At 38.1% G+C, this 13,306-nt stretch overlaps 1 protein-coding gene across 1 annotated transcript in view; it reads left to right on the top strand.

Moving 5' to 3' along the window:
- LOC149209054 (importin subunit alpha-9-like) overlaps positions 1 to 11,685 on the top strand; it is a 271,565-nt gene extending 259,880 nt beyond the window's left edge. Inside the window, exon 11 of the mRNA XM_089396272.1 lies at positions 11,146 to 11,685. Coding sequence (XP_089252398.1) covers positions 11,146 to 11,313 — 168 coding nt within the window. The 3' untranslated portion in view covers positions 11,314 to 11,685. The remainder of the gene's footprint in view (positions 1 to 11,145) is intronic.
- The last annotated feature ends 1,621 nt before the right edge of the window (positions 11,686 to 13,306 follow it).

Below are 13,306 nucleotides of genomic sequence, written 5' to 3'. Positions count from 1 at the left end.
AGACAAGGACAGTATTTGGATCTGCCTGTATACCTGTGATATATATATATATATATATATATGTCTGCACTCTTTCATGGTTTGATGACAGTAAAGTTTCGAAGACATTCTCTTTAGCATTGCTATGTGCTAGGCCACAAGCCATAGCACCATAGCTAGGACTACCTTGGTGTCTTAGTTTGAAGGCTACATGATGTAATGGGGTACAACATATATTACAACAGTATGATGGTGCAACATAGTGCACAGTGATGGAATAGTGCAGCATAGTGCACAATGACAGTGGTGCAACACAGTGATGCTTAGTGCAGTATGATGCACTACATAGTGCAACATGATGAATAGTGCAACATGATGATGAAGAGCAACATGTTGGGTACAACATGATGAGGTACAACTCAGTGATGGTGCAACATGGTGCAACTCAGTGATGATGGACATGGTATGATGGTACAACATGGTGTAACACAGTGATAGGTACAACATGGTGATGGAGTCACCTTGGAGGATCAGTTGAAGCAACATGCCTTCAACTGAGTTCAGTTAAGCTACTTCATGTGTCATTTTCTTAGAGATGATCTCTACTCTTATTATGACTACTTAAAATGTTGACTTCTGATGTATATAAACTATCTCTCTCTGCTGAACTTTTGAAGAACATTTAAGAAGAATTGATCAAGGGTTTCCCCACATTGGGATTTGTCCTTGGCTGGCACCACATCTTGTGTGCCCTTGTCTTGGCTTGTCTTCTGATGTTTATGTTTATGTTCTATCTGCAATTTACTTTGATACTGATGTGATTGCTAATATGGAATATATATTGAGCTAAATGGAAAAATTGAAATAAATTGCTCTTAGCATAGAACATACCAAAACTTAACATGGTATTAGAGGTGAGGCGAAGACAAAGCCCAAGAAAGAGTGAAAGAGAAATCACTGAAGACAGTTGGAAAGGATCAATGGGTTCCTCATCCCTCTTCAAATTCACCAAGGGTGAAGTTGAAGCAAAAGAGATTATCAAAGTGGTGCAGCAGAAACATCTAGTGGCCTACCTACAGGTCACTTCAATGAGAAGTCTGGATCTAAGGATGGTAGGAAAGGAAGATGCTTTTCTTGCATCAAGTTTGGCCATTATGTGAAGGAGTGGCCGAATAGAAGGGACACATCACTTGATGATGATAACAATCATTCTAGGGGTCGAAGGAATGACAGGTACAATGGCAAGGGAAAAAGGAATGTAGGTCATTTGGGAAATGACCAACTCTTCAAAGAAGCTGGGATCTCCAGGTATGAAGAATCAAATGTTGTTTCGGATAAGCAAGAGGAGTTCAACCCTCTTCACTACCTCTCCTCCGGACACTTTGGAAAAGTGGTATATTGATAAGTGGTGCTTCAAGGCACTTTCACCGGACACAGGGAAGTTCTCTCTAATCTGAGAGAGAAGGAAACAACTTGGAGATTATTCTTGGACACGATGCCACCTATCCCATAAAGGGTGTAGGGAATGTTACTCTTCATTTGGATCAGGGTAACTCAATTCGGAAGTTCTTTATGTACCTTATCCTGGGGTCCATTTCAGCAATGGAAGACATTCATCAATGAAAAGGTACGTATTTGAAAAAGAAGTTTTTAAAGATGCTTTTGAGTTCAGGGTTGGCAATTTGTATCAAGTTAAAGGAAGTCCAATGGGGACCATGTCATGTGACACATCTCTTCTATGGCACCGAAGGTCTGCCCATTCATTATGGGGCCCTACCCGATGTAAGTTAGATGGTGACAAGGATGCCTGAATTCAAGAGAGCATGAAGGTACATGTTTGAGATGTACCGAAGGAAAAATGACAAGGGGACCATTCCCCTCATATAGCAAGTAAATAGATTTGGAACAACCCAAGGGGTTTGAGATTCATGATTGGGAATCTCATGTATGCAGGTGGAAGAAAGCCCTCTATGGCTTGAAGCAAGAACCCGAGCTTGATATGAGAGGATTGATAGCTATTTGATGAAGCTAAGATTCAGTAGGAGTGAAGCCGATCCAAACCATTGCTTGAAGATTGTGGATGATAGACCTCTCATACTGGCACCTTATGAGGACAACCTCTTTCTGATAGTTGCAGACCCTCTCGCAAAATTAAGAGGGAGTTGAATTCCGGATTTGGAATGGCAAACTGCAATCTTGTGACTACCTCGATGGAGCTTAACTTTAAGAAGTTATGTGGTAATGATAGCGAACTTGATTTGGGAAATGCCTCTGAGTTTCATAAACTCATACTAGCATTGATGTTCTTGGTGAACTCCCATCCGGATATGTGTTTTGTAGTTAGCATGTTGAGCTCATATATGGTTGAGCCTCACTGGGTTTGTGCCAAGAATCTTTTGAGATATCTTCGGGGCACAATCTCTCATGGATTGAGATACACTGCTGGAAATGTGAAGCTGCATGATTATTTTGATGCTGACTGGGCAGGCAGTGTGGAGGATCCCAAAAGCACTTTAGGGTGCTAGTTCTCTTTGGGTTCTGCTTCAATATCTTGGATGAGTAGGAAGCAGAAGATGGTTGTTTTGAGCACCGCTAAGGCCGAATACATAATTAAGAGTATGGCCTCCTATGAAGCTGTCTAGTTGTGGAAGCTCTTCAATGAGCTGTTTGGACACGTGCTGGATACCATTGTGATCTTCTGTGACAACTAGAGGGGGATTCGATTGTTGAGGAATCCCATGTTCTATGATCGCTCCTTGCATATAGACATCAGGTACCATTTTATCTGGGATATGGTACAACAAGGAACAAAAAGGTTCCGCGTATTGGAACTGATGTGCAGGTTGCTGATATTCAGATGAAGCCCCTGGGAAAGGTCATGTTGACCACTATGTGTCAACTACCCATAGTAGTACACCCCTTTTTTTCGCAAAAGGGATAGCGCTTGATCGATATGTCCGTGCCATTCGACTGTCATCATCAGCCCGATCATGTTATGTTGTAAACCCAGTCTGCATGTGTAAATTGTAAATAATCTTAGTAGATTTGAGTCATGTATGTAAATTGCCTAGGCAAACCTAATTTTCTAGTGATAATCTACGTTTCGGAAGGTTTTTTGTCTCACCGATCCATGATCGGTAGAGTTTTCCTTCAGCCTAACCCCAAAGCCGGAATGGATTTTGTCATTAGAATCTTAGGGGAATCCTAGTGTGCTTCGAGTCTATGTAAAAGTAATTTGGAAATAACTCTAACTATTTGGTTAAGTTATTACAAATTGCTTGATCTACTAGATTATATTTGTGTCGCAGAACTGGGTGGTCTATGAGGGTCTATGTCAAATGGGTTTTCCCCCTTGAGATGTAAAATTGTAAAAGTCATGATGTAAAGTGTCTTGAGGGTTAGAAAATGTTTTAATCCCCTCATAAGTCCTAGGTCCTAGGTGATTTTTCCGAAGGCTAAGTTTGAGGATCCAATAAAAATAATAAAAAATAATAAAATAAAAAATAAAAAAAGATAAATAAAATTTTAAAAAATAAAATAAAATAATAAATTAATAATAAGTCAAAGTTTTGAGGAAATAAATGCAAAATTTAATTTTTTAATATATTAAAATGCATTTAAAATTTCGATGGATGAGATTAAAAGAAATTTTGATCCTCATCGACGGTCGAGATCATTTTGACATGGATCACTCGAACTAGCCGTTGGGAATTTTTCCTTTAAATAGGGTGTTAGGGGTCATTTTAGATCATTCGATCTCAGAGTCGTGTGCTAAAGAAATCTCACTTGTAGTCATTTTTTGTGCAATAAAGAAAGACTTTGGGGTTGAAAATCTTGCTGGTGTTACTCTTCTAGAAATGCTGTAAGATGTTTTATTTTTCTGCATAATTTTATTTTTAGCCATTGATGATAGCTTGATGAAGATGCATAGGTAGCTTGTCTGATTTCTGGGGTTTGAATGATAGTTTAATTTCTGAAATATAATGGTAGGTATCTCCATTTGATTTGAATTTCACTATTGTTTTTTCCCTCTATGTTAATGGTTGATTTAAGCTGTGCAGGATATCTTTAGTTTTGAGTTTACCGGGCGTTAGGGGAAGTTCTCGGTTGAACTAGCCAACTCTCGGATTGCATTTTCTGAAAGAGCCCAACCAGTTTTAATCCCGGGCTTATCATTAGAATTTTTGTTGCAAATGCATGAAGGGTTTTCTGAAGCACCTCACATTAAGTTTAAAATTCTGAAAATATTTCTGTGGCATAATGGCAAATTTGGCTATTTAGAGCCTTTAATTTGTAAACACTGTAATTATTTAGCTAGGGTTTTAAGGTTTCATTATTAATTTTGTTTCTTGCACATTTTACTTCTGGGTGTTCGGTTTTTGTAGGTTGCAGGTACAGATTTTGAAAAATTTTCAGGGTTTCCATCAGGCAATCTGGAGCAGGAAAGATTCAAAATTTTAATTAAGTTTCTAGACTACGGGTTTGCTACTGCGTTTTCATTTTTCACTGCTGCCTGGCATTTTATTGCTGCAGAAAAATTAAGGGTTCACAGGTTTTCTGGAGAATTTCTTCATGCACAGCTGCATCAACCTGCTGCCACCAACCATCGCTGTCTTAGTTTTTTCTATTCACGCTGCCTCCACTCCAAAACCTGCAAAAGAAATCCACGCTGTTACCATTTTTCGCTGGCAAAGATTTAAAAAAAAAAAAACCTCCACGCTACCCACTGTTTTCCTCACTACCCAACTTGTGTTTTACCTCAACCTGCAATTCGCTCCTACAACTTCCATCACACGCCCTGCAGCCTTCTCCCTCACTATCCTTTCTTCCACGCTGCCATCCTTGCGTGCAGTCTTCAGCTCCCTGCGCAAAGCTTTCCCATCAACAAACATATATCCACGCATTTTTCGTTACCCTCCTGCTCCTCACACTATTCCTTTGCGCAGCTCCTCACGCTGCCCCTTCCATCGAATCCATTCATCAAGTTTTCGCTCCACGCAACCAGCTCCATCACCTGCGTATTTTTACTCCCTCCGTCGAGCTATCCAACCTGCACACGCCCACACAACGCAAAAAAAACCGCTGAAACAATACAGCGTAGGTAAGATTATTCGATTTTTTTATGACGGGTCGGGGTTTTTTTATGCGTAGGCAGTAAACCATAAAGAAAATTCGATTTTTAGCTTTTGAATTGTATTTAGTTAGCGTTCATATTTTGTTAGGTGTTAGTTTAATTTTTAGATTTTATAAATTTCACTTTTTGCATATATTAGATCTCGTTTTAATTTTTATTTAGCATATAGTCTTTAGATATGTTATAGTTTAGTTTTGTTTAAGTTTGATTTTAAAAATAATATCAAAAAAATCATAAAATTTAAAAATAAAAAAGGGCATAAAGAATTTGTTTTGTTTTAGTTTTCTTTTATTTAGTTTTAGAATGAAATTTTAGATTTTAGATTAGACTTTACTTTAGATTATATTTTATTTTTATTTGGGATTTCAGTTTTGTTTTATTTTGACTTAAAATTTTATAAATATATAAAAATTAAAAAAATTTGAAAAAATTAACTAAAAATTGAAAATATTTTTTGTCTTTCGTGGTATCTATGTTCCGCTTTTCTATAGTTAAATGTGCTTAAATATTTATCTAAAGTTAGCTATATGAAAGCGGTAATTGGTTAGTGTTTAAATTGTATGGTTGTTTAAAGCATTCAATCTTTAGAAATTTAATTGTTGGATCATTATTAAACCGTTGAGTTTATTGAATAACTTGTATCGCTTGGGATATTCGATGATAAATGATTGTTTTACAAGGTTCATATTTCTGCAACATTTAATAAATAATCATTTTATCATTAACTCTGTAAGGTACTGGTACATTGATTTCTAAAATCAATCAGGTGCTAAATTGCCTTGCTGTGTCTCCTAACCCAACTGGTCCACAGTTGGTCTTCATTTATCCCATAGGGTCTACCCCCCTTAGCCTCGGGAGACGGCTTAAACGGAGAGATTGGGGATCAGGGTGACAGCCCCGGTCTGAGCGTTGTCGTGACAATCTGTGCGACAACAGGTCAAATTTGTGACTTTCTGAGAACGACTAGGTATCGTGGAGAGACTCTCTCCTGAAGGTCCTGTATGAGATGGACATTGAGCTTTGGGAGCTCCGGGGGGCTTGGGGTTACATCGTGGAGCGATGAGCAACCATATGGTGAGTGGTTCAGTCTTCCCCTAGTGGTCTGCTATGTAGGCAGGATGAGTGGTTCATCCTTCTCCCGCAGAGACACAAAATCATAGGGTGAGTGGTTCAGCCTTCCCTTAGTGATTTGCTGTGTACAGGGTGAGTGGTTCAGCCTTCCCCTGGGATACCCCATGGCGACATGTAGGTAGGGTGAGTAGTTCAGCCTTCCCCTGGGATACCCCATGTGACATGTAGGCAGGGTGAGTGGTTCATCCTTCTCCTGTTGAGACATCCTACCCATACAGTCTGGGACTCATGGGAAGTACCTCTGATCTAACCAATATGTAGAGAAATGAGGATAGGGACCATAGTAGTACTGATGGACGCATCGTGTATCTATCGTACTTCCTATGCTAGGATGATATTGATCTGGGATCAATGAAATTGACTTCGGGTTAGTATGAGTGGTTTGAGACGCTCTCTTTTGGAATTGACTTCGGGTCAATAAAAGTGATATAACTCACTTTCTTTTGGAACTGATTTGGGATCAGTAAGAGTGATATGATACACTCTCTTTGTTTGGAACTGACTTCGGGTGAGTAGAGAATGGTATGAGACATTCTCGATCAATTCTTCTTCTTCATGGTTCAGCAGAGCTGAGTAGTGCAGGGCACTGATGGAAAAGATAGTACAGTTTGGCAGATGGATCAGCGGATGGAGTTCTCCCTAGTTGAGAGGGAGTGTTAAAATTGGCAACTAGGGCCAAACTCCATGTGGGTCATCTTATTTATGGCAGCTGATATTTTTCATGGATTCCTCTCGTCGAGAGGTGTAGGATTGATCTAAAGATCATCTGATTCCGACAAGTATTTATGGAGATATGAATTTATTTGTGTTATGTGACAATTTGTCAAGGTTGGCCAGCAACCAAATTGCCCCCACTTGTGCTCAACGTTTTAGTATAAATAGAGGTGCCTTGAAGGTCATTTGCACACACACTTCTTGTGATCTCATCCTCTCCACTTGTCTTGGGTTTTGGTGGTAGGAGAGATCCTAAGAGACAATGATGCCCTAATGGAGATGATGCCTTAAAACGCAGTCATTGAGATGATGCCCTAAAACGCAGTCATGGAAGGAATGCCCTAATCCTATACGCTGTTATGGAAGGGTTCCTAATACTCTACGCTGTCATGGAGGACAGCCCTTGCCCTAACACTACCCCATGAAGAAGCCCTAACAAGAAGGGCAGTGGTGTAGCACTCAACAAGAGCTCGTTGTAGGTGAAAGAGAACTCGGTCAAGGGAGCAGAATTTTCTGTTGTAGATGCAGCAAAGAGGCAAAGACAGCGAGGCAGTTTGGGGACTGTTTTAGGGCTCATTGAAGGATATCCGAGCTGTTGTTAGATGGCCGAAGAGCTGGCTTGAGGGCCGAGTTTCAACAGAGGATAACACAGGTCTGTGGGGCAGTTTTAAGGTGGGTTATCTATGTGTTTGTGTGGGCCGTAGGTACAGGAGGAGAGCTGTAGTAGGAAGGCTATTCGCTGTGGATGTTATCTACAACAATCCTATATACAATCTCTTGGAGGTATGACTTCAGACAAGGACAGTATTTGGATATGCCTGTATACCTGTGATATATATATATATATATATATATATATATGTCTGCACTCTTTCATGGTTTGATGACAGTAAAGTTTCGAAGACATTCTCTTCAGCATTGCTATGTGCTAGGCCGCAGACCATAGCACCATAGCTAGGACTACCTTGGTGTCTTAGTTTGAAGACAGCATGATGATGAATGCTGCAACATGATGTAATGGGGTACAACATATATTACAGCAGTATGATGGTGCAGCATAGTGCACAGTGATGGAATAGTGCAGCATAGTGCACAATGACAGTGGTGCAGCACAGTGATGCTTAGTGTAGTATGATGCATAGTGCAGCATGATGATGAAGAGCAGCATGTTGGGTACAGCATGATGAGGTACAACTCAGTGATGGTGCAGCATGGTGCAGCTCAGTGATGATGGACATGGTATGATGGTACAACATGGTGCAGCACAGTGATAGGTACAACATGGTGATGGAGTCACCTTGGAGGATCAGTTGAAGCAGCATGCCTTCAACTGAGTTCAGTTAAGCTACCTCATGTGTCATCTTCTTAGAGATGATCTCTGCTCTTATTATGACAAGTCAAAATGTTGATTTCTGATGTATATGTACTATCTCTCTCTTTCTACTGAACTTTTGAAGAACATATAAGAAGAATTGATCAAGGATTTCCCCACATAGGGGTTTCTCCTTGGCCGGCGCCACATCTTGTGTCCTCTTGTCTTGGCTTGTCTTCTGATGTTTATGTTTATGTTCTATCTGCAATTTAGTATGATGCTGATGTGATTGCTAATCTGGAATAGATATTGAGCTAAATGGAAAAATTGAAATAAATTGCTCTTAGCATAGAACATACCAAAACTTAACAACTTGTCATGGTTTTGTCACAATTTTGTTACATCATTTCATCATGATTTTGTCACAATATGAGACTGTTGGTATGCATGCAAAATTGATGTGCCTAGCTGGGTCATGGATGTAGGATGTTTCCTCATGATTGGAAAAGTATTACAGGTGTCCTGATGATTATAGAGGTGTCTTGATGATTGCATATGAGTTGCAAAAGCTTGCACAAGTTTTGGATTAGTTGCAGAAGGATGGACAAGGATTGGAAAAGGTTTACTGTGGTTTGTGAGGTGTTATTGAAGCCTTATCAAAGCTTGATAGGACTCACAGGAGTTGGAGAAGGCATGTCAGAAGTTGGAGAAAGTTTGGGCAAAATTTGATTGTGTTTTGACTGATTTCAGGGCATGGAGACTGTTGTAACTTTTTTTTACAATATCAGGTGCGAAACAGACTTGGGAGGGACTCAAGTTCACAAAGAAAAATTTAGACAGATTGGAGGTTTGTGACATCCCTGTTCTATGGATCTATAAATGTCTCTATTGTGTTGATAATCTTTTAGCTTTATGTCCACATGAAATATTTTGGCAGCATCATTTAAGTGTAGCTATTTCAAATTGCCCTTGCTTCTGCCTGGATGCCTTCATGGTGATATTAGTGGTGTAATGCTGCCTAACAATTTTCTTTCATTATTATAATCTTGCAGCATTATGAGTTGTTTGTGCTCATTTTTTACCACAGAACAAGCACAGCATTAGATGCTTGCAGAGGAACCTGACCTGATATAAGTGAGGTAAGGTGGAGACCGGCTTCTATGATGTCTCTTGAGCTGCTCCTTGCCAACTAAAACACTTTGTGTTCAAGTCCTTGCCCCTCTCTGCACGTCACTAACAAAATTTGCTCTTCAATGGCTTGATTCCTATGTTTCACACTGGTTGAGTGGGGAGAGGGGAGGACTAGGAGATGCATTTTGGGGATGGATGGAGTTTTCAAGCTATTCCTAGAAAATATTAATGGAATCAGACAACTCAGATTTTTTCTTTGCAGATCAACATTGTAGCAAGATTTGTAAATGTCTGGTTTTAAGGTTTCATGCACTTCTCATACATTATTTCCAATATCCGTGAAGGTTTTGGCATTTCAAACACTCTCTAGAAAGATAATATATAAGCACAACACAACAGTTTGCATGGATTTCCATACAATCAACATTTCTGATATGGAAATGACACAGAAACAGCTGGAACTAGCTGGCAATTATTTCCAAGCATTTTCCTGTATAAAAACTTCTATTTCTATCACAATTTTTTTTTTTTTTCAATTCATGTGTCTTCCCAATACTCTGTCATGGCTGACATTTTGCCTATCGTATCATATAACATTGATTCTGTTCCTACCCATTTGTTTATCATTGACAAAAAATGATGTGTGTGTATATGCATGCTCAACAGTTTGTGTGCGAGTGATTTCCCTGTTTTGAGAAATTTTGAAGTGTTGTTTTTGAAACTCAGCCATTAACTAGAAGGTATTTGGGATATCCTTTTTGATAGGTTCTGAGTTTTTCCAGAGGTTAGCATTTGATGAGGTTTGTGGGCTAAGGGTTTTTTTGTTGATCAATGATGCCAATAATATCTTTTGTAAGGGCCTATTCTGACCTAATCTCAGCACTAGTTGCAATTAGGTAGAGGTGCCCTCCATTTATTTCTAAAAAAGAAAAATACTACATATCAAATGTCATCATCGCTTTACTAATAGCAGACATTGGAACAATTGTTACTAACCTAATCATTATCCAGCCTTCTAGGATGCATTATTTTGGGGAAAAATGTCATCATCGCTTACTAGATAGCAGACATTGGAGCAATTGCTGCTGACCTAATCATATCAGGCATTGTTCCCACCCATTATTTTGGGGAAAAGAAGATTAGCATCTTACTGAAAACGGGCAATAAATGCTTTAGAATGATGACTCCTCCATGTCTGCTGAACAAATCAGCTAATCATAAGATATAATCTTAGCATTCAGCAAAACACAAATTTCAAACTCTAGAAAAAGCGAGATGGTTGTTTTTGCAAGTCGGATTTTAAAGAGGCTTTTTAAATTGGTATAAAGGATTGGTATCTGTGGAACTCCATAATTCTAGTGTACATCAAGGTAGTACAGGATTTAAGATTTTTCTTTTGATGAGCAGCAGGTCCTTTTTGTATTGAAATGTGAATTAAAATAACATTTAAAGTTGAAACCACCTTTCTGTATCAAAATATGATATCAATCGATATAAAAAATTGAAACAAATTCTATTCCATGAATGTTATGACTTTTATATTTGGGTGTATTGTTATCTTTGCTTTTGTGCTCTTTGTAATGATTTAACTTCTACCTATATTTCAAATATGTTTGATTCAAATAGATGTAAAGTTCCGAATTTACTATGTCTAATGCCTTTGAGTTTTAGTTAAAAGAGCTCAATTTGGTCTCTGTTGATAAACTGTGAATAATTTTTATCTTTCAACACATTTTTCTTGTAGGTTATGCGTGCATTGCCCAATGGTCGAGGTCCAAAGCTTGTGGAAAATGAGGATGGGATTGCTGCTATGGAATTATTTCAGTTTCATGAGAATGAAGAGCTCCGAAACATGGCTAATGGACTTGTAGATAAGTATTTTGGAGAGAATTATGGGTTAGAGGAGGAATAGGAATCTGATGGAGAAAAATCCGCTAGTGCTAAATGACAAAACATGGTTATCCTCCTTCGAGAAGTGGGATGGTGGATGCATGAGTCTTCCATAAATTTCATCAGTGGAGAATATTGTATAGTTTTGATTTGTTAGGTCACTAATTTTTTGTGGAAATTTGTTGTTTGTTCTTTGCAGGCGACAGCCCTCTTTCTATGAAGACCTGCAATGACTAGAAAGGGATTTAGTTCTTATGTGAGTCCTTGTCAATTTTGTTACTTGTGACACTCAATAAAGTGTTGTATGAGTCCTAATATGAGAGGGCTGTAGCAAATTTTTATAACCCATTATTAAATATAGGTTATGTGAGGTGGTGTTTCGATAACTTAATAATCGATGTATAGAAAAAAGGCTCATGATGATGCATTCAACGACTCGACTAATAAACAATACATTCTCTGTACCAATCTTTTTCTCTTGGTTATGGTTGTGCATTTCTAAAAGCTAACAATGGTATCATAGTAACCCCTTGATTCAAGTATACAAGAAAGCACATTGAGACATTTTGCACAAAATTTGGAGTTATTTCAGTTCCGGTACACAGATTCCCCATGAAGGGAATCAGAGTTACTATATACTAATTTGGGTTTGGATTCGAATTCAATATGATTTGATAAAAATCTATTAGAAAAATCCAATTCGAAAAAATAGAGTATGCAACTCATCAATGCAGAAAGAAAGAAGATTATTCAAAATTTACTCATGAGGTACATCCTTGCATAGAATGAGGCTCAAGTCATTTGTGGAAGAGAACCACAATACTTGAACTCACAAGAGTGTCTAGACTTGGCACAATTAAAATGCACTCATTAGGGCACAATATGCTTGTTCAGTATAGGGATTCCAATATTCAAATATTAAGATGCCAAAGAAAATAATTTGACCAACATGTAATAAACCCAGAATATGTTGTGTAAGAGGAGGCCCAGATTCAAGATACTTGAGAGATTGGTACATAATTATCAATGTGATTCCCCGTCAGAGACACTTGAGTTTGAAGAATTAGAGTTTCCCTTGCCCAACACATTGAATTCTTAGCAAATGCAAAAGATAGTCTGTATTCAGTTTGAAAATTTGGCATGCTAGGGTTTTCGAATTGAATCCAGATTCAAGAAAAAATTTGGTTGAATTGAATGTGGCCAACTCCTTGTATGAAAAAGTCCAAATTTTAAATGCAAAGGCAGATGATGAATTATAAATGATTTCCAAAACTTGAAAAAATATTGAGTTGTTTGAAAAGGGAAAGATATATTGCACACATTTAAATTTTTTGTTGGCTCTTAGTGGTGGCTTCATGAATAAATATAATGAAACAAAATCATTATGGTTAGCAAAAAATACAAATTGACAGTGCAGAGTTCACCAAACCATATATACATCATGTGATGCTGCTTTGCTTAACGATAGTGCTCCTTAAGAAACCGTTAGCCCTTATGGTTGGTAGTGGTATTCATAACTTTAGATCAAGTAAAGTATTATGAAAAAACAAAAAATAATTATAATTGTGGCAACATTATATATAGTGGAGAATTTGAATAGTAGCAGCAACATCACTTCGTAAGCAACAATCATATTTTTGTTAAATAAGTAAATGTGATCTAAGTCATGAATGTGAGAGAGGCAAAATGGGGTCTCAACTATAATATGTCAAATAGATATCTATAATGGGCTAGAGTGTACAATATAATGAAATAAATAATCCCATGTATAGCCTCTTGGAGCAAAGAGGCTAGGAATGGCATCATATATGTTGCTAATTTGAATACACTGGAGCTGATCACCCCTTGTAATGGGGAGGACAACCTAAGCAACCCTACTAAATAGGAAACAAGCTTTGAATTATATGAAATAAATTAATTGAGGGGAAGCCAAGCTGAGGGATTTGAGAACATCATAACTGAGTGATTCAAATGAAAGGAACTACATCTAAGGTTGAATCATGTAGAATGGAAAG

Source organism: Pinus tabuliformis, chromosome 1_2 (assembly GCF_031772625.1).
Source record: "Pinus tabuliformis cultivar Carrire ecotype Pingquan chromosome 1_2, CPIR1, whole genome shotgun sequence".
Taxonomy (NCBI): Eukaryota; Viridiplantae; Streptophyta; class Pinopsida; order Pinales; family Pinaceae; genus Pinus; species Pinus tabuliformis.
This window is presented reverse-complemented; position numbering and strand designations above follow the sequence as displayed.